The following is a 25,835-nucleotide window of genomic DNA, read 5'->3' on the forward strand; positions in this document are numbered from 1 at the left end:
TCTGTCAAGTGTCATAAATATTTAAAGGTATAATAACATTTAAAACATTTCGGGGTTGAATGAGTTACAGTCTGTGAATGTTCAAAGGCGACGTCAAACCACTGGCTACCAATTACACATGTAGCCTACATCCAATTTGTTACTTGTTAACTGTGCATAGTAGTTCACTGCCTCTGTGCAAAGGACAGGCCCCAACTTATTGTGCATTCCTGAGCGGTAGGAACTTCCCAGTATGCAATCAGGAGTCAGTTACATCCCACCTCAAAACGTTACAGCCAGCAGGTCAAACACACAACATGCACGGAGGGCCAAAACCACCAGTGGCAGAACAATTGCTTACAGGGCCCCAGGGCAAAACACTGATAGGGCCTCCCATACGGCCTGCCAAGGTCAAGATAGGGCTCCCCCTCCCTAAACAGTAGGGCACTGCACTGTCACGCCGGAGACCCCTGTTTGATTCCGGCGCATGGTAATTTCCCGATCCTCCCCCACAGATTCTCTGTCCCCCATTTCTTTCTACCACTCACTTCCTGTCTCCATATGTAAACAAAAGATAGGGCACCCCACCACCAATACGGGAGGGTCCTGGGCCCAGGGGTGAGCCCAACTTGCCCCTCCTATAGCTCCGCCCCTGAAAACCACCTACCCACCTGTCAAAGATGTGAGCTATCCATGTAAGCAAAGAGGTGTGCTTTTCATTTCGCTGCATATCATCATCTTTGAAAGAGGCAATGCCAATATGACTAGAATTACACGCTAGAAAAGTTCACAATTCAACTGTATCCACAGAGTGATAACTGCAGACTATTGTGCTACATAAATTATTCTTATCACTTTGCGTTGACGTTACTATTTTCAATGGGATGAAGTCGGGGTGCTTCGATGTGGCCCCAGCTCACGACTTGAACATTTTGCTTCAACAGGCGTCCCTATGCATTTCAGCAAATAGGAGGTCAGAAACATTCCATCTCCCACCCTTGGGGAATGCATCATAGTAGAGTGTTACAAAGGGAGAGCAAGCAACATTATGTTACTTCATAATGTAGCTTGCTATCCCTTTGCAATATATGGCCTACATTGGGTTGAATTTGCACTATAGGCTATAGCCTGAACAACATGAATGCCTGTATTTCACTGTCTCCAAATAGACTAAATTGTTTCCCTCTCTCCAGAAAATAATTCAATAGGCATTTTACAAAAAACAATCTGCAGGATTTATCACAAGTATTGTACCAAAAAGCATTTTCAGAATTACCGGTACTTGTGACACCTTTTTGTCTAAGAAGAAAGATTATTTTATTGTCCAGATCCTGAGGTCATCTTCATTAATGTACTATTCATAAACAGGGATTTAACAAAAGTCTGTTTGCTGTGAGATTAGGTAGTGTGGTTGGTGAAGCAGTGGAGGATGTGGTGGTGGCTAAACATGAATGGATGATCCTCTGCTCTTTCATGAGGAGCACAAGGCACAGGAGTAACATTCAGACACATCATCTGTAGAGCTGAACTGGCTCTGATGTCATTAGGGCCTTCACTGCGCAGCTGTCTGCTTTGTCGAAAGCGACGCATCCAACTCTCGCCTCGATCGACACATAGGCTATGGATAAGCTGACATCTATGGACATTTTCCATACTGCTTAGTTTTTGATGTGTGTACTCCACTTGTGGAGTTTTACCAGACCTGTAATTTCACTACAAGCTGTAATCTTGATTCTGGCTTTGCATGTGACAAATAAACTACTGAAACTGAAATAGATTAATCATAAGAGAGAATCCCTTAGCTATAGTCTGCTGGTAGTTGCTATTTAAAAACGGCAGGCGAGTGGCTGTTTGTGTGTAGGCCTATCGTTCTTATTGACGATAATAAGGCCCATGGTGCCTCTGAAACGACAATTGGGGGTCAATCACAGGACGAATAGTCTGAGAACTAAAAATGAGATTGGTAGATTTTTAAATATCAGCTACTTAATGTTTCTTTTTAAAACATATACTGTGCATTTTGTCCAGACATAAACACACTGTGACAACTTATGTGGCAAGCTGGTATACTGTATCTGCATCATGCATTTTTATTATTATGCTTCATTACAGGCTTTATTGGTTATTACAGGCCTATTAGAATGTGTCACGTCTTTCTGTGAATAAGACTTGATATTAATAGAAATATGCTCCAAAATGAATTGGGTGACTATGAGCAGAGTCGGTTCTTGTTGAGGACTGCAGTTCCACTAACCATCCGTACAGTACCATGGAACGGGTCCAGGGAAGCTTTCAGGGTTGCTGCCAACAGATGGTCCTTGTTTACCACCTTAATAAGTGCAGTGTCCCAGTGTCTGAGCTGGTGCCGAACTTGATGCGGCATATGCACCACAATCAGGAGAAATTATTCTGTGTGTGTGTATGCATATACACTATGTGTAAATGTGTGATACTGGTGATGTATTAGTGTGATGTGTTTTATGTATGCTGATGCTGACTGCCGTCAAAATTGGCTTTGTTGAACAGTGAACAGTGAACGATGCCTTCCTCTGACTGAAATGTTATTCACAAGTTCTGTTTAGCCCTTTCCTTATACTGTTTGCCATACCCTCTTCAGTAACACTTGGTTTACATAATTTCACTATTTCTTTTTTAGTGCACTACCTACATGTATCTACAAAGTATATGTAATATTTATGTACCGACACTGTCCATCCCTAAACCTAACCCTTGCCCTAAGGCAGGGTTGGGGAACTTTTTTCATTGAAGGGGCCACTTCAAATTCCTCCAAGAGCCGTAAAAGTCCCCCAAGGGCCGTACTATGAACACAAACCAGGAATTCCCCCTGCATTTAAGCCTATATTGAATGCAGCCATGTTTAAAGCAGACCCCACATTCTCTAGGTCCCCTGGACATAACTTATTTGTATTGCAAATGTAATTTCTACGATTCTTTTACAAAATATGTCATATTTTATGTGACACTGCATAACATTAACATTATATCGGGGCCATCGGGTCCCCCACCCCTGCCCCAAGGTATGCATTTAAGTACATAATGTTGTATGCTGTTACAATACACCTAGTTAATGTCACAGTTAGAGTAAAATACAGTGTAACCCATTAGTCTTTGATTTTGTTTTCTAATGCCTCCTTGTTTGAGACTCTGACCTTTGACCTTAATGGGCAGGTCAAACTGTGTTGTCCAGGCAACTTTTAAAGGTCAATAAGGATCTTCCAATCTTGACATTTCTGAGAGAAGTGAAGATGCCAATGCTGGTGGTGCAGGCCAATGTTTCTCCCATAGATGCGTCAAACAACAACAAACTCTGGGAAATCATTCCTCACACTGTCTGTTTAACAAGTTAAACTTTTGTGCTTTGTGTTTCAAACTCAAAGGCCTAGGTTTTCTTAGTCACGAGAGCTCAGTGGAACACACAAGAGGAAGGAAGACAGGCCCTGACGTGGCTTTAACGGTAGGGCACTGGGGCTGCTATGCTGGCGACCTGGCTTCAATTCCAGCCCGTGTCCTTCGCCGGACTAGTGGTGTCAACAATGATCGATTCGGCGATCCGAATCGATCCGGGGCATGGACGATCCAGATCCAGATCCGGCAAGTTCCAGAATCAATCCGGCAATTTTTTTAAGTTTCAATTACTTCCATGGATATTTCGGGACCTTCCCTGTCTCTCTCTCTCCCCATTCGTTTCCTGTCAAGTCTCTCACTCACTGTCCTGTCAGAAAACAAAGACAGAAAACAAAGAAAAAAAAGCAGGAAGGATGACAAACAATTCGATCTCCATAGAGAAATATATCTCAGATTTATTGTCCCTCTTATTTCAGAACTCATTAAATAGTCTCGTTTTCTCTTTCTCTTTTTAATATAAAACAATATGTACACTTTCCTTTCCGCTGAATGTCTGTATGGGTACAGTACATGTGCTCTCTAAACATCCTTAGAAGAAACCAGAACAAGGAAAATCCAATATTGCTGCTTGCAATACGTCAACACAGTGGTTCTCATAGCATAACGGCTAAAACACTTCAAATCAACCATTCGGAAAAATGGTGCAAATCTACACGAAAAAACAAAAACAAAACAAAACCCATGAAAACAAAACCATAGACAGAAAAAAGAACATGTTTTTTTTTAAATATTGCATCAGTCCTTTATAATAATAACAAAGATAAAACAATGTAATAGAGATTCAACCCATGTATTTCTCAGTCAATAACAAACAATAACCCAACTGTGTGGATGTATACTTATGTTTAACCCTCGTTTCGAGCAACGGACGAGTGAATGGAAGACAACTATAGTCTTTTGGGGAATGGGGAAGGCGGAGGGGTTCAGGTGTCATGGTAGAAGTCTACTAGCTAGGCTCCTTGTGTGCCACCTTGGGCTTTCTCTGGGGTTTAGATCAGGGGTGGAGAATCTTTTTCATTCGAAGGGCCACTTCAAATGTTATAATTCCTCCAAGGGCCATACTATGATGAACAAAGACCAGGATTTGCACTTATGTTAAGGCCTATATTGAAGGTGGCCACCTTTACAACCTTCACTTGGTCCCCGGAAAATATAACTTAATTTTTCTTGCAAACGAAATTTCTTCAAAATACGTCATGTTTGATGAGAAACTTCATGCCATCAAAATTATATCAGGGGCCCGATAAGACGGCCTCAAGGGCTGTTAATGGCCCCCGGGCCATAGGTTCCCCACCCATGGCCTAGATGAAAGATTACCAGAGTGGAAACATTAACTGACCAAGTCCTGGGCCAGTGGAAAACAAGGGCCCCGTGCTTGCAAAGAGCTCTAACGCTGAATCCAGTCAGTGTAATGATCAAACTGGAACTACAGTTGAACGGGGGTGAGAGCAGAGTGTCTTTTGTGTGTGTGTGTGTGTGTGTGTGTGTGTGTGTGTGTGTGTGTGTGTGTGTGTGTGTGTGTGTTGGGGGCTCAACTGCCCAACTGAAATGGAAAGGGGTCAAAACGGTCTGGAAGATTCCTAAGCTGCTTATTGCCGACTCCGGAGCAGTGGCGAGTGACTGGCGCCGAGCTGAAGAATTTCATTACTCCACACTCCGCAGGGGGGTCTGCCTCCCTCACACACACACGCACGCACGCACGCACGCACACACACACACACACACACACACACACACACACACACACACACACACACACACACACACACACACACACACACACACACACACACACACACACACACACACACACACACAGGAGGGGGTCGGGTGGTGGTGGTTGGGTTGATTGAATTGACCATTGGTATTAAAATAAAGTGCAAAGGCCTCTGGCCAGTGTGGTCTCCTTCACTTACAGTTTCGTCATATACAGCAGTGTGACTGATGTACAGTGGTAGTGTCACTTTGGTCGTGTTAACACAAGTTAAACTCCGGGAACGGAAAAGAAAAGAAAAAAGAAAAGAAAGAAAAAGAAAACGAAGTCACAGATGGCATCGCTGGGCTGTGCCACATACTTTTACAGACCACAAAAAAAAAAAAAAAACCCAAACATGGAAACTCTGTGAATGGAAAAAGACTAGAGGCATTGTGTGAGTCTATTCTTATCAACCTCTTAAAAAAATAAAACTCAATAAAAAAAAATACTCCCTTATATTGCTTCTCTTTTCAGAGCCCTTTGAAAGGCAACGATGACAACATCCTTCTAGAAGAATCTCTAGAAACCAAAAAAATAAATATTTGACCAACTATCCGACCATTTGAAATGCTACAAAGACAAATAAATAAAGTTAACAGTGGCATAAAATAACACCAATAAAAAATCACCTTTTAAAATATTCCATTGGCTGAATATTTAAAACTCCTGAACATTAATGAGTGGAAGAACTTTTTTTTTTAAACATGGGAAAGATCCCAAATAAAACAGGCATGCACCAGACTACTTAGCTTATTTGAACATACCATTTTGAAACAAAAACACTTCAGATGATTCTCCTACACATTTCTTTTTTTGTTTTAGCTGAAGTGGAGGACTGACAACAAGCACATACATGGATGTGCCTACATCTAACATAGCAGTGATATAATAATAATAACATTAGTTTGCTACTTCCTCAAGAGTTTTAGTGGAAGGTGTTAGAGACGGACTCATGCAGTAAGAGGCGATGTTCAAGAAGGAGAGGCAAAGGTCTTCATACTGTATGTTACACTTAATGTCTAATAGGAAACATATAATTTTCTTTGTGAGGGAAAAATAGTTATATTGCAAAAAAAAAAAAGATGTCCTAAAAAAAAATCAGCTTTTTTGCAAGAGGAGAGGAGCTGAGAGGAGGAACCTCCAGGAGGAGAACTAGCTTACTCTCAGACAGCGGAACAACGGGAAAACAGGGTCGATCACACAGAACACTGAGGACAACCAGGAGGACAGTGGCCAGTCTCAAGAGTCTACGTTTGTTTTTGTTTGGTTGTTGTTGCTGTTTTTTTTCACAGTGAACTTTTGTGTGACGTGGAGGCCACCGTTGCTCATAAGCAGTTCTAGAAGTTCCCCTCTCCCTCAGCTGTCTCATGCGGCTTCTTCTTTGCCTGGAGAGAGAAAAAGCTGTGGCGCTCCTCTCAGACAAGTAGTCAGTCAAAGATAAATAAAAATAATAATAAATAATATTGAAAAACAAAAACATACACATAGCTAGAGATCCCAGTGGTTAGGAAGGTCCTTTGTCAGAGTTGTCAAAGAGTTTTGCTGAGTACGTCAGATGGGTTTTTGGAAGGTGTTGCAGGTAGACTTGAAAGTGTAACACACACAGGTTTGGGTTTTTTGGGGTGGTAGAAGCTAGGTAGCTTTGAGAGTTGAATGCAGGTTGGTTGACCATTGGAGAACAGGTGGGTTTTGTATGGTGATGCTGTGTGAAAGGTAAGATACTTAAAGTTTTTCTCCACAGTGGTTGTAAAAACAGACAGTCAAGGGGGTGTCTTTCTAAAGGCAGGTTTAGTGACATATCTGGGTATGTCTATTCTGAGGAAGTGATACACTTAAAGAGTAAGTCCTGTTGGAAGGATCATTATTCTGACAGAAAGGTCAAGCTAACAGATTCTTCTATTTAGTGATTTCAGTGTAACTCCCGCTAAGATCTCTAATCTAGATTAGTTCATAAACCACTTCACTTGAATACCCCCCAGAGGTGAGACGATCCTCAATCTCCACTAAATACAAATATGAGGGAATCGATGACGCACACTCACACGCGCACACACACACACAAGATCTGAACGGAAAATAATGCCAAAAAGTGAAAGTAACAGTGAATTCTAGGCATTTAAAACAAACAGAATGCCCATGAAATACAATCAACATATGTACAAATTATTTTAGGCAAAATAAATAAATGCAACCCTAAATAATAAATATCTGCATGTATTCACATTTTTAAATAAGCTATACTTCATATCCGTAGTGTTACTTCCCATTTTTGTGTCAAAACAGCAGCCACCTGGTAACTGCATGACCTTTCACATACACAATCACTTCCTGGGGTCACGGAACACCCAGCAAGTAAGGCTCAGCCAGTGAGGTCAAAGACAACAAGGGTGCAAGTCAATTTTCATTCTGTCGTCCTTTCCTGTGTCCTTCTTCGATCGAAAACTTCGATCATCAATGACATCAAGCCTTGTGTTAACAGGGTGTAGGCCACAAGAAAGGACGAGAGGACAAAGATTGCCGTGCACAACACTGTGTAATCCAACCAAAGACATTAGGCATCTCAGACATCGTCTCTGAGTTCCTTCAGATACACGGTCACTGTTTGGAAGGATAAAACTAATACGCAGACATTTACATACTTCCTATCTTTATCGGTCACAGCAATGACATGCTGACAAAAATGCTGAATCAGAGGAAGGGATATATTTATTAATAGAAGAGCCTGATGAATTCCTTCTATATAGATATATACTATATACTATATACTATATTCTATGATCTACAACTATACAACTACAGGCTCTTCTATTAGAAGAATTACCCCTTCAATCTACTCGGCTTTGTCACTGTTCTTAAACCATGCGCTTAAAACTGGCTAGTGTGCCGGTGGACTTTTTTCTGAAGACACACACAAAATGAATCACACGTCTCTCTCAGCAACTAGGGAGAGCGCTTTTTTAAAGTAACAGACTTGTGATTGGGGGTGGTGGCTGCTGCTCTATGCTCACCACACCACACCACACCACGGTTCATCAAAAGTGCATAAGAACTTCAATATCGGACTGTCTAGGTTTAATGACCTACAGTGCATCTATGCTACATGCCACATACTGTGCGTACGTCTAACCCCTAAGGCTGAGAGGAGAGGAGCTACAGTACGTACAATAAGGGGTACAGTGTGTGTAAAAACCAACTTCATATGCACCACGTAGACCACCAGACGAGACATTTCCCTCCTCTCCAAGGCTTACACACTTTGGTGCTCTGGCTTTACAGCAGAGAGCCTGCCTGACTTTTTCAGTGGTTCACATCCCTTTTTAAATCCCATTTTTTTAACCTCAATAGGGGACAGAAAAAAGGTATGAGAGAGAGAGAGAGAGAGAGAGAGAGAGAGAGAGAGAGAGAGAGAGAGAGAGAGAGAGAGAGAGAGAGAGAGAGAGAGAGAGAGAGAGAGAGAGAGAGAAAGGGGAGGGGTAATGGTTGAAAAAGAGAGATTGTGAGAGAAAAGAAAGATAGAGAGAATTTCGTTTCTAAGACAAAAAAAAGGAAAAGCAGCATGGGAAGAATCCACTCAGAGAAAATGCAGAGCTCAATTCCAGTTGGAAAAAAAACGCACAGCAAATTAGACTACCTTTACCATTAGCCTTTCCCTTTCACACAGATAGTTCCCTTTAGTGTAGTACACCAGCTACACATTGAAGTACACTTTTCACTCAGCCACACAACAGCTAGTGTGCACCAGCTTCCATCTATGTTTGCTAACTAAAGTATGTCTCCCCAAGGTCCACAAATATCTTGTGATGTCAGCTAGCGCCATCTAGTGGAGTGGCCATGCACAACACAGGGTTGACTGCATGCCTATGGGATGAGATGGGGGTGGTCAAAGAGGATGCATGCTGTGTGTGTGTGTGTGTGTGTGTGTGTATATATATACTGTATATATGACTGTGAACACATGCATCCAGAGAATGCATTATACACTGTATGTGTGTATGTATGTGTATGTATGTGAATGCGTGTTCTGTTATGGTATGATGTTAAATTTCCAGAAATAATCCCCCTATCCCACCCCGGACTACCTTCGTCAGATGGTGCTCTCAGTGTGGGCGTGTGTGTGCAGGTGGCAGAGCGGGTGCGGCAGGGGAGGCGTATGAGGACTGTGCCCGCTGCCCGGCGGCCCGTGACTGTGGCGTCGGCTCACTATCCCCTTGTGACCCAAACCCGAGACTGGGCCGGGACCGGAACCCTGGCTCTGGTTGGAGTTCTGGTTCTGGTTATTGAGGAGCGTGCTGGTCTCGTCCAGGCTGTTCTCCCTCCGGCCCACCGGTCTGCTACCTCCACCTCCACCTCCTCCTCCTCCTACTCCTCCTCCTCCTACTCCGCTACCAGTCGTCATGGTAATGACGGTGCTGTTGGGTTTACTGCTGCTGCTGTTGTTGGTGGTGGTGGTGGTGGCGCTGGTGGAGGAGGTGGAGCTGCAGGTCTTGATGTGCTGCATGGAGGAGGTGTTGGTGTTGACCATGGTGGTGGCGGTGGAGCAGGAGGAAGGGGAGACGGAGCTGTGGGAGTGGGAGGCGGTGCTCTTGGAGGTGGGGGGCGTGGGGGGAGGCGCCAAGGGCTGGGAGTAGCGGTGGCCCAGGGGCGGCGGGTCCAGGGCACGAGGGGCGGTCTCGGGCGACTGGGGCGTGCTGTCCAGCTTGGAGGCCAGCAGGCCGTTCTGGTACTGGGCACGGGTCACCTACAGGGGGAGGGGAGGGACACACAGAGGGTGACTGATAGCCAAAGCAGCACATTCTTCACTGAGGTGGTTCAGTGGTTCTCAACCTTTTTAAAGCACATCAAGGGACATTTTTTTCAATGGAAAAAAGCTTTACACCGCATTCCAAATTATTACGCAAATTACATTTTTCGCTAATTTCCCCAAATAATCAAAATAAATGACAGTCATCATAATTTTCAAGTCATCAAGCCATTAGAGTACAATTAAAAAGTTTTTGAATGAACCTTCCAATGATGACGGTATTTTTTTTCAACGATTTTTGTACACAACACACTTGACGAACTGCCGGCATTCTAGAGAATTTCAGGACAGTGATTTCCATGTAGCCTCGCGAGCCATCCTACGTACTTCCGCCAAAGGATTGGCTCCACCACTGTAGTCTGGCCGTGCTTCTCTGTGGAGTGCCTGGAGCAGTAGAATTTTGATCGCAACGCCCCCCCCAGTAAACAGCCAATAATCGAATACGCCCCCCACGTGGGGGCGAAAGGGGGAGGACGCTTGTGACAATGACGTACACATCTGTGCCAGAGCCATTGGTCTGCGCTATGTTGTTGTTGAGTAACTGCCAGCGATTGGGTGAGAGGTGTCCAATAATTTCAAACCATAACTGAGTGCTAACTTCCTGCTTCCTACAATCGCTTCAGAGCAAACAAATGCCAGACCATAAATACGAAATGAAATGGTAGTATTATGGGATGGTCAGGACCAGGCTAATTTCCATGTACCTGATCAAGTGAGTGTTGTATATGTGTGCATGCGTGTGTATGTTTGATTCTTTGTGTGTGTGTGTGTATGTGTGTGTGTGTGTGTGTGTGTGTATGTGTGTGTGTGTATGTGTGTGTGTGTGTGTGTGTAAGAGCATCCTACTTTGAAGGAACTGCACATCCGTGAGTAATGTGTACGCAGCAGTGAGGTGGAGCTGTCGAGCTGTGTGTGTGAGTCTGTGTGTGTGTGTGTGTGTGTGTGCGTGCGTGTGTGTGTGCGTGTGTGTGTCTACGCGCGTGTCTGCGCGTGCGTGCAAGTCCCCCCTCCTACCTTGACGAACTGCACGTCTGTGAGGATGCGTACGCTGAAGTCAGGGATGTACTGTGGGGAGATGGAGCTGTTGAGCTGCTGGGTGCTGCCACTGACAGACAGGGAGTCCACGCGCTCCGTACAGCTCAGAGAGGCAGAGCGGTTCAGGCCACTCAGGTGAGACGGGCTGCGGAACTCTGGAAACGCACAGGCACACGCGCACACAAACACACGCGCAAGCGCGCGCACGCACACACACACACACACACACACACACACACACACACACACACACAGCATGCAAACATGCATCCAACCACAATGTAACACACACACAAACACACAATTTCAGTATATATCCACTGAGTTGCTGTACAGCAATCTCTCTCTCTCTCTCACTCTCTCCTAACAGGAATCTAATACTATTAATAACAACCACACACATTCGACACACACATTTCACCAAGATACCTGTACACCATGCTAGACACGCACGCACGCACGCACGCACGCACGCACGCACGCACGCACACACACACACACACACACCATGCGTAGCCAGCACACATAGTACAATACAAACAATGATTGCCAAACTCACACACACATTTAAACAGTAACCGTACACAGTACACACCGTACAAACACTGACAAGAAACACTCAAAAGTGAACACGCACACACAAATGTAATTTGTACACAGAAATAGACAAACGGCATCAACAACGCTAACATTGACCCACTCAACAACACACACAAATGTAAATGGCCACAGATACAAACACATATGATACAAATACATAAGACATCAGCAATCAGACGTATGCGCTCGGGTGATCAGACGGGGATAGTAATGTAATGATTGACGACGAATCAAACATGAGCATGATCATTAGAACATGGGCATGATCAAAAACACGGGCATGATTAATACATGATTGAGCATGTGGTGACATGCATGCGCGATCAGGTCACACGTATGCACAAACCAGGTCACACGTATGCACGTACTGTATGCACGTGATGATCAAAACGGGCCAATGGTGATGACAGGTGAGTGAGTGATCAAACAGGTTGTTGTTATGGAATGAAGTCCAGTTGGAGTGCTTCCTGGAACTGTCTAGTTTTTTAAGATGGTGCTCTTTGGTGACAGGCTTGGTTGATTTCAAAAAAGTTTGAGAAATACCAAGGCACTCATCTTCTTTGTAATTAAAATGCCTTTATTTTGTTGGGCATAGCATGATTAAAATACTTCAAGAAGTATTTTAATCATGCTATGCTCAACAAAATAAAGGCATTTTAATTACAAAGAAGATGAGTGCCTTGGTATTTCTCAAACTTTTTTGAGGTTGTTGTTATGGATGAACATACTGGAGTGTAGAGCCACACCAGCCAGAAAGATGACCCCAGGGCTGGATTCCAACCACAAGTTGGGTGGGGGGGGACTAAACATGCGTCGCTGGCGTAATGGCACGCCGTCTTCGCTCATTGAGCCAAAAATAGTTGTATTTCTGATTGGTAGTGGGCTGTACCTGATAATGGGGTCATTCCATGTCAATTCACAGGATTCCCTAAAATCTCCCCAGGTGACCCTCTTCCATTTGCCTGTATTGCATTGCATACAAAATTTACAAGCAGATTTGGACACAGGCCTAACAATGCCCCCTCATACCCCTGTCTATGGTCGATGGTGTACTGTATAAATGATGAAGGTATGCTCTTTTTAAGTACACTGTCTGGTAGACAGATTGATATTGAGGGGGCATTGCGATTTAGGCCTGCATCTTCCTTCAAATAAAACTAGGTGTCCAAATCTGCTTGAACATTTTGTGGTCAATTCACAAGCTTGAAAAGTGGGTATGGCACCCACACTTTGGAGGTCCTCATCTCCACAACCATTGGAGGTAGGATGCTTATACTTGGGATTCTATTAATTGGCATCACATGGTACCTGTATGTGAGATATGAGGCAAATAATGGAGGAGGGTCACCTGGGGAGAGCGTGTGAATTGACATGGAATCACCCAATTGGACGCCTATAGGGGCTCAGCCAGTCCTCTATCTAGGTGTAGGGAAGCCGTGGCCTAATGGTTAGAGAGGTGGACTTAAGATCAGAGAGTAGCAGGTTCGAATCCCACCCTTACCTCTCCCCACACCTCCACCCATGGCTGAAGTGCCTTTGAGCAAGGCACCTAACTCCACATTGCTCCAGGGACTATAGCCAATAACTTGTAAATATCTGTAAGTCGCTTTGGATAAAAAAAGTGTCCGCTAAATGTAATCTATTAAAGGTCCCATGGCATGAAATCTTCACTTAATAAGGTTTTTAGACCTTAAAATGAGTTCCTGTGGCCTCCTTAAGTCACCCCAGGGGTTAACATTTTCATAAGGTGTTTACTGAGCTGTCCTGCATTCGGTCAAGATTTGAAAAAAGGCGCGTCCAGGTGGCGCGCTGATTGGGCCTTCCCTTCTCTACGTAGCAGAGGGAAAAATGATCAACGCCCTGTTTCTGGGATCCACCAATAGAGCTAGACACTGTTTCCATTGCCCGCCCATCACATCAGCAGAGAAGAGCAAGTTCAACAGACAAGAAAAATGGCGGCGCCTAAGCAACTGAAACATGGAGGATGTGATAATATGGGGAAAAGCCTGTTTTCACTGCATATGGGAGAGCCCCTGAAGACACAGTGGCTTGGTTTTATTTACCCAAATAATTTGCCAACGAAACTACCGAAGGCGTTGTTTGTGGGAAGCATTTTCGGGACGAGTGTTTCCACAATTTGGGACAGTACAGGGCCAGGTTCGCACAGCATGAGATGGATCCATACCAGGTCTCCCTGCGGGATCCGCAAGCTCCGAACAAGTAAGTGAATGGATTATAAATAGTGTTAATGACCAGATTACTTCATTTTGCTATGCTATGGGTGCCACCCATTAGCGTTGCAATAGCTATCTTGGCTATGTGCAGCTAGCACGAACAATTTCCTGGATGGTACTCTGCGCTACAAACACACCAAAAGCAAGCTCTGATCAACTGAGTTTAGTCTGACTGTGAAGTATAACGTTCCCGGTGTAAATTTAAACACATGACCAGACTTAATTTTGCTATGCTACGCGGGTGTCACCCATTATAAAGGCTATCTTGGCTATGTGCAGCTAGCACGAACAATTTCCTGAACCATGGTACTGGTACTCTGCCCTACAAACACACCAAAAGCAAGCATTACGCTCTGATCAACTGAGTTTAGTCTGGAAAATGACTGTGAAGTATAACATTAACACCCGGTGTAATCTCTGCTCTGACCTCGAAACCATAAATTAATGTAGCTTTCGTTCACTTTTCAAGAGGGACATGCACATTTTTGAACCATTTTGGCTACCGCTGGGAAATTACTCCATTGCTATCAGGATGTTTCCATCAACAGTTGTCATTGAGTGTAAGAAGACACCGTGAATTGTTGTCGTTTTGCTATCGTGGAATCGCAATGCCTAAAGTACTGTATTTTTTAACCAGATTATTATTTTCATGATGCATGTGTAACTACTGTATCGCAAGGGTTTTTGCACACTGTTGTGTGGGTTACGCGATGGGGTGTCATGGCTATGTGCCTGGTTTGAGTGTTTACAGTAGCAACGTAACTTGCTGGCTACCCTTGACACCCTCCTTGGCTTGCTTGTAGCACAGTTTTGAGCAGTCAGTCTTGGCTCGTCACGTCGTCAGTTTATCAAATGCTCGGATTTCGAACCACGAGGTGTGTTATCTGCGTCTCGTTGAGTTTACCCATTGAACTAATACAATGTATTAATTCTATGGAGTTTACCATACCCTTAGCCAGGCTCAAACTCGACTGCCGTGTGTCCGATTTTGACGTCAGGGTGCACACGCAACTGTGAATATCCCTGCTCGCAACCACCGACACATGACACAATGCCTAATGGCAGTTGTTGTGAATGTATAAGCTTACAATCACTAACACCCAGTGCTGTTACATCAGTGTTAGTGAGTGCATGCAGACACTCGCTGATAGCAATAGGGCCTATGTGTTGTAGTTGTCAGTACTACATTCATTTACCCACTACCCTCTTATAACGTGTGAAATAACCTAATAGTTATCATAATGTTATACCATGGATTCCTCCTATTTCCTTTGTGTGTCCACTTGAAATTGTGAACAAAGCTGGTTACTGGGGCAGTAATGCAAACATGTGTGCTTTCGTTTAGAAGACTCACTCTTTTGTCCCTCACAATGTCTTCTAACTATGCAGAACATGATGTGGCATAATGGGTGGGTGGGTGCATATTAGTGCATTGGGTATTTCTGAATCTCATTGAGTGTTGTTGTCTTCACAGGCCACCACAATAAGTGTACACGTTCAGACATATGGTTCATGGATGCTGCCTGCCAGACAGACTGCATTGCCACCTGGACTACAGCCACATCACTTATCCTTGAAGACATTGCTGCCCCAGCCATGGAGTAAATGTATGTAGCCTACTGTATTTACAACGTAGCTACTGTTGTGTAGCTTCAAAACGGTTCATTCATTTTTTCCCTTGGTTGTGTGATGATTAGTCATTCCACTATGTAAGTTACAGGTCAAAACATTTAGCAGGTAATAAAACTGTATCAGGGTATGGTGCAGTCATTGATTGGAGTAATATGACAACACTATGCAGGTCTACTGAGCCACATCAGAAATTACACTGAAATACCCGGGGAAGATGACGGCATCTTATAGGCCTACAACATTTTGGTTTACTGACCAGTGAAAAATGCAGATTAGAGAGACTGCGCAAGTTTTTTTCCTCAAGCCATCCGCTTTTTAAATTATTAAAAAAAAAACATGTGACTAATAACATTTTGAAGTGTTTCCATGCCATTTCTGCCTGTTCTGACTCACTTGTCTTTGAGTTTGAGAGCCTTATTGTGGATCATTGTTGATCATTGGATCATTGTGGATCATCAAGTTGTGTGCTTTAAATGGCAAGAAACACCTACCATCATATGTTCTTTCCACTAACTCCTGTCCTTCCTTGTGTTGCTTGTGGCCTTGAGATGACATTGCAAGATACATAATGTTGAATGGGGGAAAGTCCCACAAAAGTTGTTGTGCCTAGGCTGACTGCATATAACAGGGAAACTGAATTATTTTCTCCACGGATGGTGGGAATCAGGCCACAAGCACAAGTAGTGGACATGAGTTTGGATAATGGCGTGGATCCCTTCACTAGGCCCCCTGAAAACTTCTGTTGTGAATGATATTTCTATATTTGCTTTACCATAAAATGTATAATCTGTTCACAAATTGTCTGTTGTACTTACAGATGGCTCTCCTCTACAATGAAAATTCAAACGAACAACCGGCCCTATGACTACCTGCAGGAGGTGTACCTTTCTTCAAAATTGCCAAGACCAAGAAGGGATAGTGCATCAACCATCAAAAGATTAAGCCAACCTTTTGGTAAGTTTTCAAAAGAATGCATTCAATTCAACTCAATTTGACATAACATTTTTTATTGGCGTTACTTCAATAGCACATTAAGTCTACAAAATAGGAGAATTAGAATTCTAAACAATATGTGTGCTTTTTTCTGTATGTTTTGTGTGAAAAGGTTATGTTCATGTTCGTGGAACTCATTCTGGACAAGGTCTTTGGGAACCCTGCAAAGCAGACTGAGGCAATGTTGGCGTTGGTGCAGTTCAGAGACGAGCCAGCCAGATGAAGAGGTCACAGCAAGCCTTGTGTTGAGGTTCATGCGTACTGCAGTCTGAATCCCCGGTGTAGTGTCCTTCGTCATCAAGGAACTCAGCATGGATATGCACGACAACACGGGAATCACTGTTGGACTTGAAGCAGCTGGAAAAAAAGAAAAGACAGTTGCAGAGATTGTTATTGCTGTCATTCTTTCACTACAATATTTGTCTTCAATAAATATGTTCCTATGGAATACTATTGATGCTGTTGTAAATAAATGTTCACACTGCCTTTACATTGTCTGCATAATTGAATTAACAGCCCATGTGGGGGTGGGTGATCCTGCTATACAAGTTGTTACTCACTAAATTAAATCAAGTGTGCATCTCCTATTATAATGATCTGATAAAGATTAGAGATGGTAAAAGTTTCATCTTATTCACAGGTAGGCCCTACCTCTTTCTGAGGGCATTGACCACTGTATCAGTTTCCACACTAGCACCCACGCTTATTTTTTTTTAATATTTTTTTTAAAAAGGCAGTTCTATGATCGTGATAGGTTTCTCGGGTAAACATGAGATAAGGCAGACACACATTTCACAATGGAAACACTTTGGTGGCAACTCCTGGGTAAATGTGATGTCAACAGGTAAGCTGGATCATTTCACAAATGTATACAAGCGAGAATACATGGAAAAGGGAAGGCTGACTATTCCGGTGCAGACATCAATGCACATATTTCCCCCAAACAGACTGGTCAACAGTGTACAGGTACTGTGGTGTGATCAAATGCGGGAAGCACAATGATAGACCTCCTTGGGGAAGCATCTCCGATACAAAACGATGTTTGAAGGGGGTAAAAACAAGTCTTGGGTTCTGAAAATTACCCGCCTCGTTCATTAATAACACATTTATTTTACACTTGTAGCATCGTACCATAAATGAAGGACGTAGCATTAATGTACAGAACTAGTTCAACATGCTTTCCACACTGAGAAAGTTGCTAGGTTTCGAGACAGTGGAGTCGCGATGCCAGCAACGTACACACATAGCAAATGAGGTTGTGTAGAGTAGACTAATTATATGTAGGGCCTACTGTAAGTAAAAGAAGAATATTGTTTTTGATGTTCACTTGCAAGGTATTCTTCGCATGGTGAATACACTCGTTGCTGCTATAAGCAGTCACTGGCTACAACAGGGCTTTCAGACCTACCAAAAAAATGCAAATTCCAGCCATAATATCTCAAACTCACCCTTCGGAGACGTCCTGCGCTGAAGTCCATGAGCAGGTAGCTCTCTACATGTTTCATCTTCGGGTCAAATGCGTCAATTCCCCCTGTTGCTTGACGTGCCGTTGTGAAGAGCTACAGCTACCAGTTAGCAGCTAACAAACAAACACAGCTTCGTCGCCACCACCCACATGAGCTTGGTCCCGCCCCCACCTCCCCTTGGGACACACCTCTCCCCTCCCTCCCACGCCTCCCTCCAAACTGACGCACTGGAGAAAGCGCTCAAATGAGTCCTTCTTCTAAGAGGCCAAAATGGCGTGTTTCAGCTTTATACTGAGAAAGCCTGCGGATATAACATCCTGACACCCCCGCAAGCCAATACAAAGCACCACAGGACCATGCCATGGGACCACTGACGTGTATAGTATAACTGGACTGCGGAGTTCGATAGAACTCCATTCAACGGTTTTGAAGCAACCGCGGCTGATTTTCTTCCGCCCCAAAAATGCGGAAATATAATAATCACCTTGACAACGTTGAGCTACATTGCTGATAGGTCGACATCGCCGGCCAATCCACAAACAGACACTTCAAGACATGTCCCGCCCCTCCCACCCGAATATGACATGGCGTCCCCAGCAGAAATATTGAACCCACTTTTCAGCTGTGGAACTGGTCGACACAGAAACCCTTGATTGTCATAAAAACAGCAACACAAGTTCAAATGGAACTGGTGATCGGTAAGTATGGCAAATATACCATGCTATTAATAAAATGATACTTTGGGTTAACGAAACCTTGAAGAGCTTGTTATGATGACCATAATAATTTTAGCTTAGCATCTAACGTGAGCCAGCCGAGTGGCGAAAGACCTAGCTTACTATAAGTTACTTCACCACGTTGTAATGTAGCCGCAATTAAAGATAAATGGGAAGTTAGGCTACAAACAGAGCTGTGCACAGAAAATGCAGATGTGCCTTTGGGGTCGGCGTACCGTTTGGCAAAACATAATCCATGTCAGCAATACTCAGTATCAACATTGCTTTTGTATGAGAGCTCAGAATGCTCCAATTTTCATGTTGTACATCTGCGTAAAATATTGTTTGGTTTGTGTCTGCCACACCAAGTTAATCCTCTACGGACATTTGTAAATAACTTTGAATGTTTGGGCATCAAATGACATGCAAAACCTTTCCGTTTGACAGACAAACCATGGACGCTGAAGAAAGGCTCCTCGACGCCAAGCTGTCATCCGGAAGATTGAAGATGAAGATTGCCGCGTCGAGCAGTCATCATGACCATTTTTTTGCTGATCCCCCCCAGTTTTTGAAAAGATTCAGAATACAAAATCACTCTTAGAAGTAGACGGTATGGTAAACAAACCAAAGTTAACACCTTTCAGTTAGTAAAACTGGCCTACAGTAGGCTATGACTAAACATCTGGGTGTTTTGTATGCTTGACATAAAGATTAAAATGAAATATTCACCCTTATGTTCAGCTTTTTAAACTTGCAAATCATGGAGTGGACATTCTTCCCCAAGCTTGTAAGAAATGCATTACTTCAATCACACAGTGTCTCCCAACTTCTTTTTTGTCTCATGTACCCCCTAAGCATTTTTGTCATACCATGAGTACCCCCTCCCTCATGCTCTAGTCTACTGTATATCTTCCTCTATCCCAGTGGTTCCCAACCTTTTTCTTCGGGTACCCATATTTTTACCATTGTAAGCTTTGGTGACCCAATCATGCCAGCGCCCACGCGAGAGGGAGTCCCAGGCGAGAGGGAGTCCTGCGGAAACTCATTAGAAAATTGTATTCCTCAATTTGTCTTCAGTCAAATATAGAATGACTGTTTAATGTGTCGCTTACATTTTGTTGCCTCTATGCATATATCAGTTTAAAAGCTTTACTTTGTCATATATTCAACATGGGCTATATGGTATTAAAACGAAACCCCTTAAAATCAAGAGGGCTTCGCGACCCACTGTGGATCTTTGGCGACCCATAAGTTGGGTCCCGACCCATAGGTTAGGAACCACTGCTCTATCCCAATATGATTATGCTCCATACATTTCTTTTTATTGATACCTGCCAATGCATGTACCACCTGCATTGTGTTCACGTACCCCTAGTGGTACATGTACCCCTGGTTGGGAAACACCGATCTAAACAGTTGTAACAATAGTGTGTTAACCAATATTACAAATTAAACAAAATGTGTGGGCTGCTGTAATTAAGCATTTATTAACTGTGTTTCATAATTGCAATGGTTTTTGAAGCTGGTTCTGCATATCGGATCCTCTGTGGTGGTAGGATGCAGGCAGTAGCGTACTGTGCACATCTTCAGCTGTAACGATAAATACAAATCTATTTTTAAAAAATAATTAATGTAACATTAACATAATTGAAGCATATCACTGGTATATATAGAGTAACTATAACATTTCAGTGTCTACAAATGTCTACATTTGTTTAAAAAGGAAAAACCCATGAACATCCTTCTCAAAAAAGTTTTGGGTGCAGGACTAACAAAGTCAAATGACAACTGAAAATTAAGTCTGCTCACCAAGCTCCTGTTTTACTTATTTAATGTGATGAGCTTGAAGTGCAGACTTCATTTTCAGTTTTCAAATGTCTTTATTGTCCCATTACATCTGCAGAAATATGGGGGTGTACACTCACTTGTGTAATACACTATAGATGTAAACAGAGACGTTGTCCAAGTCCTTGGTCATGTGATACCTGCTGCAGTGTACTCCACGTCTTCAGACCGCTCCGCTGTAAATAAAATAATGGCATATGAAGTGTGATGAGAATACGTCACCGTTTGATACACCAACAACTTAGGTTCATCAGTGTAGAGGCTCTCAAACTTGGTCCAGGAAGACAGATGCTGAGGCACTCAAGGTTGCAATTCTTTAAAAAAAAACTTTTTTATTTGGCTACAATGCCTACGCGTTTCGGCCCTTATGGCCTTCTTCAGGGCGTATCAAGGATACAAGCTTGATACGCCCTGAAGAAGGCCATAAGGGCCGAAACGCGTAGGCATTGTAGCCAAATAAAAAAGTAAAGAAATTGCAACCTTGAGTGCCTCAGCATCTGTCTTCCTGGACTATATTTCATTACTATTTTAACATATATTTAAACACATGCAGAGTAAGCAGATGATGGTGTTAGCTTTACATTGGAAGGTCTCTGGTCTTAACTCAGGAGCATACTTTAAGGATTTGAAACTTTACTTACCTGACAGTGAGTCCTGGCTCTGTTTTCCAGGTGAAGTGTGGTTTGTTGTTTGCCTACAGAATGAAACCATGTCACATGAGGATGGGGAAATGTTTACTACACAATGCACTCGTCAGTAGGCCTACAATTAAACATTAATGACACAATTTGCATTACACTATGCACTCGTCACTCAGTACAGTCAACATTAATGACGCAATTTGCATACTGAAAACGAACGTACCAATGACCATCATTTCATCACCAACTAGCAACTTGGCAATTTGGCAACACAGAAACAAACAATATTTAACAGTTGACGGAGGAACACAGCTAGACTACGTTGCTTTTCCGATGTGGCCACTGGCCAGCATAGTGCCAGAATGGTAGTGAAATGTTTACTCATCTTGATGTAAGGACTTGGCTACGGTACGGAAGGAGGGAATTACACCTGACGCACGCCAAACAGACACATTTTGCTTTCAAAAGCAATGGCATTCAAATTATAATTAAGTTACTTGACAAGCCGACAGATCATCAAACACTGAAAGATCAGCATGCTGCCTTGGGCTAATAACAAGCTAGCATTGTCGTACGTGTTTGTTTAACAAAGCTCAGTCATTTTGGTCAATCAGCCACGTATAGGCCTATACATGTTTTTATTTTACTTACCAAAACTGCAGAGGTCCTTACAGAGTACGGAGAAGTACATCCAAAAGTACAACAACGCATATTTGTGGAGAAAGTGTACCAAAATTAAATAACCCATCGCAGTAATGAAGCTGTTGAAAGCAGAGCTGGTTGAAAGTAATGCAGCAGGGAGGGAGGGGGCTTCCCCTGGAGACGCCGCGAGACTCGCCCTTCTCCTTGACAACGGCCTGCCTGTCAATCAAAACAATAATTCTAAAGAATGGCAACTGCCAATCAACCCAAATAGCCATGCTCATTGGTCATTTAAACTATTTTAATAGCTTTCTTAAATAAAGGGTCAGCCCGAAAAAAATATCTGGGTTGTTTGGGAGGGAGGGGAGACTACCGTTTTAACGAAACAGGGCCGACTCGGCAAGAATTGCCTAGGAACTATATGGCTTCAAGTCCACCATAGAGATACATGGAAAAAGGCGCTCTACTTCCTTCTTCCGCCCAAAAATCGTCCCATGTCCCGCCCCCAGCCGTTGCTTCACAACACATCGAACATCCGCAGTCCAGTTATACTATACACGTCAGTGCATGGGACCTTTAAGTATTAGACAGCCATCCCTGGGTTTGGCTCAGTGGCTGGGGGCGTCATAGAGGAAGGACGGACATGTCCGTCATAGGGAGGGAGGAGCCATATGCATATAGCGGGTGGCCAGGCAACAGGCACGTCCAGATAGACACAGCAGTTTCTTTTCCATCTCTGAGGAGGCAGTTTTGCCACGCCATTTAACCAAACACTGGGCACGGACTCGCATACACACGGACACACATGCGCCAAGCCAATCACACAGTCATCCTGCTGTCGTCTGAAGGACCGTCAGTGTCAGCCAATGCATGTGCATGCACACACGCGCACAGGCACGCACGCAGGTACGCACGCACGCACACACACACACTGATTCCCTCTCTGTCTGGTACATACTGATAGATGCAGACACACACACACATACACACTGTGAAACGCACTCGCACACATACACAGTGTGAAATGCTCTCTCTCTCTCTCTCTCTCTCTCTCTCTCTCTCTCTCTCTCTCTCTCTCTCTCTCTCTCTCTCTCTCTCTCTCTCTCGCGCTCTCTCGCTCTCACACACACACATTGATGGCATGCCTTTGGTGCTGTCGCATTGTGCCGTGAAGCATTACCTCAATCATGCCAGCAACAGCCAAATAGAGAAACCCAGAGAGATATTCTGGCAGGCCAACCATCTGTGTCTGTGTGTGTGAACAGGTGTGGTAATGTGCATTGTAAATGTGTGTGTGTGTGTGTGTGCGTGCGCGAGCATGTGTGTGTGTGTTCCTGCATATTTATTTCACTGTGCAGTTTCATTATTGAATAGTGTGAATATGTGTGTGTATTTTTTTACATGTGTACTTTGAATTTTGAATAGCGAGAATAACGTGAATCTCTCTCTTTCTGTGTGTGTGTGTGTGTGTGAACGAGCCCATTTGAAAGGTGCCGCAAGATCTGATCTTGTCGCTGTGTGTGGTGCGTGTTTGGGCACAGAGCCTACCTACGGGAACAAGGTGGCAGTCGGATTTGGCAGACACTGGCACAGTGGCGCGCACGCACGCACACAAACACACACACGCCCGCCCACACACTTGCCCATGCACACACACTCATGCAGGCACGCACACTCAAGCCCGCCCGCATGCACACATACGCACACACACGCACACACAGCACCGGTTCACAACAAGTTGCAGTGTGATGTTTGCAATTTCACGCTCTAGCCAGCACCTTCTGTTTAAAATGGACACACACAGCTTAAGTTGGTAGAGCACCCAGCATGCAATGTGTTCTGTTGCGCTCTGTTTGGGAAGACTGGGTTGGGTCGGGCCAGGCCTGGCTTGGCCAATCCTACCTCAGAACTCAAGTGCTACTGCTGCCGGGCCGACATGGACATAAGAATACATGTCTATTGGCTACTGGTGTGGACCATAACGCAGGGAGCTGGTGATAGGCTAGCCAGGGGTGCAAGGATGCACGTGATTGGATGATTGGGAGCTGGCGGGTGGGGCTTCAGGGAGAGTTTGTGTTTTAGGGCACGTTTGTCCTGTCCGTCACAAGACCGTCACGGTAACGAGAGAGCCCAGGCCTCTCCTCTCCCCAATGTCTCTCCTACACATACATACTGCACACACGCACACACGCACACACGCACGGACACACAAGCACGCACGCACGCACGCACGCACGCACGCACGCACGCACGCACGCACACACGCACACACGCACACACACATACACACTGACTCCCTCTCTGTCTCGTACATACTGATAGATGCAGACCTCTCCCAACACACCCATATCACAAACCACAAACTTGAGACCTTGTGCTATCTGTCCTCTAATGAATTAGTAAGAGTGTGGAGGGAGGCAGCAGAACCAGTAGCAGTTAGGAGCTGACCATGTTGCAGATACCAGACACTACATACAACCACACACACACCAATACAGGAGTGGAGTGCACACACACGCATGCAGGCACACGCACGCACGCACGCACGCACGCACGCAGGCACGCACACACACACACACACACCACTTTGGCCTTTGCATATGCATGTCCAAGACAAATTCCCTTTGGGACCAATAAAAAATTATCTTCAATCTTTGGCCAGTGAGCTACTAAATCTAACTAGCATGAGACCAGGGCTCTGAGATACACAGACAGACAGACATACAGACAGGCGGCAAGATCTACGGACGGACAGACTAGTGGATGAACCAGTGGACGGAGGGATGCATGGATGGACAGACGCATGGATGAGTACATGGGTAAATGCCATGGGTGATTGGATGATCGGAGGCTAGTGATTTTCGGGGGGGTCAGTGAATTATCTGTGCTGATCTCTTGGGTTACTCTGATCACTTCGGAGGGAGGGGAGAGAATATTATACCCCATACTACCTTCATACCCTCCCATCCCCAAAGCCTAGGGGTGGGCGATGTGATGATATTAAATCGAGTACAAGATCGTCTCAAATCTGTGAGTGGAGAAATCGTATGCATCGTCTTGCAATGAGGATGTTTACTATCAGTATCAGAGTGAGGTCTTCTTACATAATGTTGTTGTCTTCACTTTTATTCTTTACATTATTTTATTCCAATTGTGCATTTTATGAGAGTGTTATCAGTGTGTTAACATTTAATTCATTGCTAAATACAAATTGCAAGCATATCAAATGGCTGTCTTTGTTTTTTTTTTGTCGATGGAAGATCGTGGAAAAAATGTTTTATCGGAATCGAGATTTTATGTTAAAAAATCGTGATATGACATTGATGCCATATCGCCCACCCCTACCAAAGCCCAAACCCGGCCCCAGGTGTTAGAGGAGTGCAGGGGTGTTACCCCATGTGCCCCAGAAGTGAGTTACCCCGAACCCACCCATCATCTACCCATGCCCTTTTCGCTGGCCCCAAACGGGGGGGGGATTTACCTGGGAAGCGGGAGAAGAGAGAGAAGCGCTTAAGAGAGAGGCGTCGCGGCCGGGGCGACACCACCGAGGGGGAGGGGGGCGAGAGAGGGGGGGTGACAGCTGAGGAGGGGGTAGAGAGAAGCAGAGGAGGAGGAGGAGGAGGAGGAGAGGAGAGGAGAGGGGGATGAAAGCGGAGGGGGTACAGAAAGGAAGAGAGTCAGACATCTTCTCATAAGAAAGAAAGAAAGAAAAAAAAAATCACTGTAGCCTGTGAGATACACAAACAAATGTCAAAAATAATAAATCACAACAGTTATACATTGCCAAATGAAAATGTCTTTTGTAAACAATGACCAAGTAGCGAGTTGTTTTGGTTTTAGCACAAAAATACATCAAAAGCAGCACAGAGAAATGTAGACAGTTACAGTACAGTTGAGTGACAGAGGCACAGAGAACCGTTACACCACCCTGATACTGTACAACAAAGCCGCCCGACAGACAATAATACATCTACAGAGACAGAAAACAATAGGAGGAAAGAAAGGAATGAATAATAGTGATAGAGAGAAAGACAGAGGTAGACAGAAAAAGAGAGAAAAGACATACAAA

General features: G+C 44.1%; 1 protein-coding gene and 3 long non-coding RNA genes across 5 annotated transcripts in view; 2 read left to right on the plus strand and 2 right to left on the minus strand.

The window, feature by feature from the left end:
• Positions 1 to 9,245: 9,245 nt before the first annotated feature.
• LOC134458682 (metal transporter CNNM4) overlaps positions 9,246 to 25,835 on the minus strand; it is a 48,044-nt gene continuing 31,454 nt past the window's right edge. Inside the window, exons 6-8 of the mRNA XM_063211112.1 lie at positions 10,977 to 11,152; positions 9,525 to 9,899; positions 9,246 to 9,431 (exon numbers count right to left, since the gene is read on the minus strand). Coding sequence (XP_063067182.1) covers positions 9,246 to 9,431; positions 9,525 to 9,899; positions 10,977 to 11,152 — 737 coding nt within the window. The remainder of the gene's footprint in view (positions 9,432 to 9,524; positions 9,900 to 10,976; positions 11,153 to 25,835) is intronic.
• Positions 13,803 to 16,658, plus strand: LOC134457934 (uncharacterized). 2 transcript variants are annotated; one of them, XR_010036512.1, is made up of 4 exons: positions 13,803 to 13,817; positions 15,306 to 15,438; positions 16,281 to 16,417; positions 16,569 to 16,658. It is a non-coding gene; the product is annotated as an uncharacterized LOC134457934 (long non-coding RNA). The 2 variants fall into 2 exon arrangements; XR_010036511.1 differs by lacking the exon at positions 13,803 to 13,817 and having other exon boundaries at positions 14,986 to 15,438.
• On the minus strand, positions 16,450 to 18,057 carry LOC134457933 (uncharacterized). Its single transcript, XR_010036510.1, has 2 exons — positions 17,905 to 18,057; positions 16,450 to 16,813 (listed from the first exon to the last, which is right to left on the minus strand). It is a non-coding gene; the product is annotated as an uncharacterized LOC134457933 (long non-coding RNA).
• Positions 18,306 to 19,451, plus strand: LOC134457935 (uncharacterized). The gene is made up of 2 exons (XR_010036513.1): positions 18,306 to 18,620; positions 19,086 to 19,451. It is a non-coding gene; the product is annotated as an uncharacterized LOC134457935 (long non-coding RNA).

Source organism: Engraulis encrasicolus, chromosome 11 (assembly GCF_034702125.1).
Source record: "Engraulis encrasicolus isolate BLACKSEA-1 chromosome 11, IST_EnEncr_1.0, whole genome shotgun sequence".
In the NCBI taxonomy this organism is placed as follows: Eukaryota; Metazoa; Chordata; class Actinopteri; order Clupeiformes; family Engraulidae; genus Engraulis; species Engraulis encrasicolus.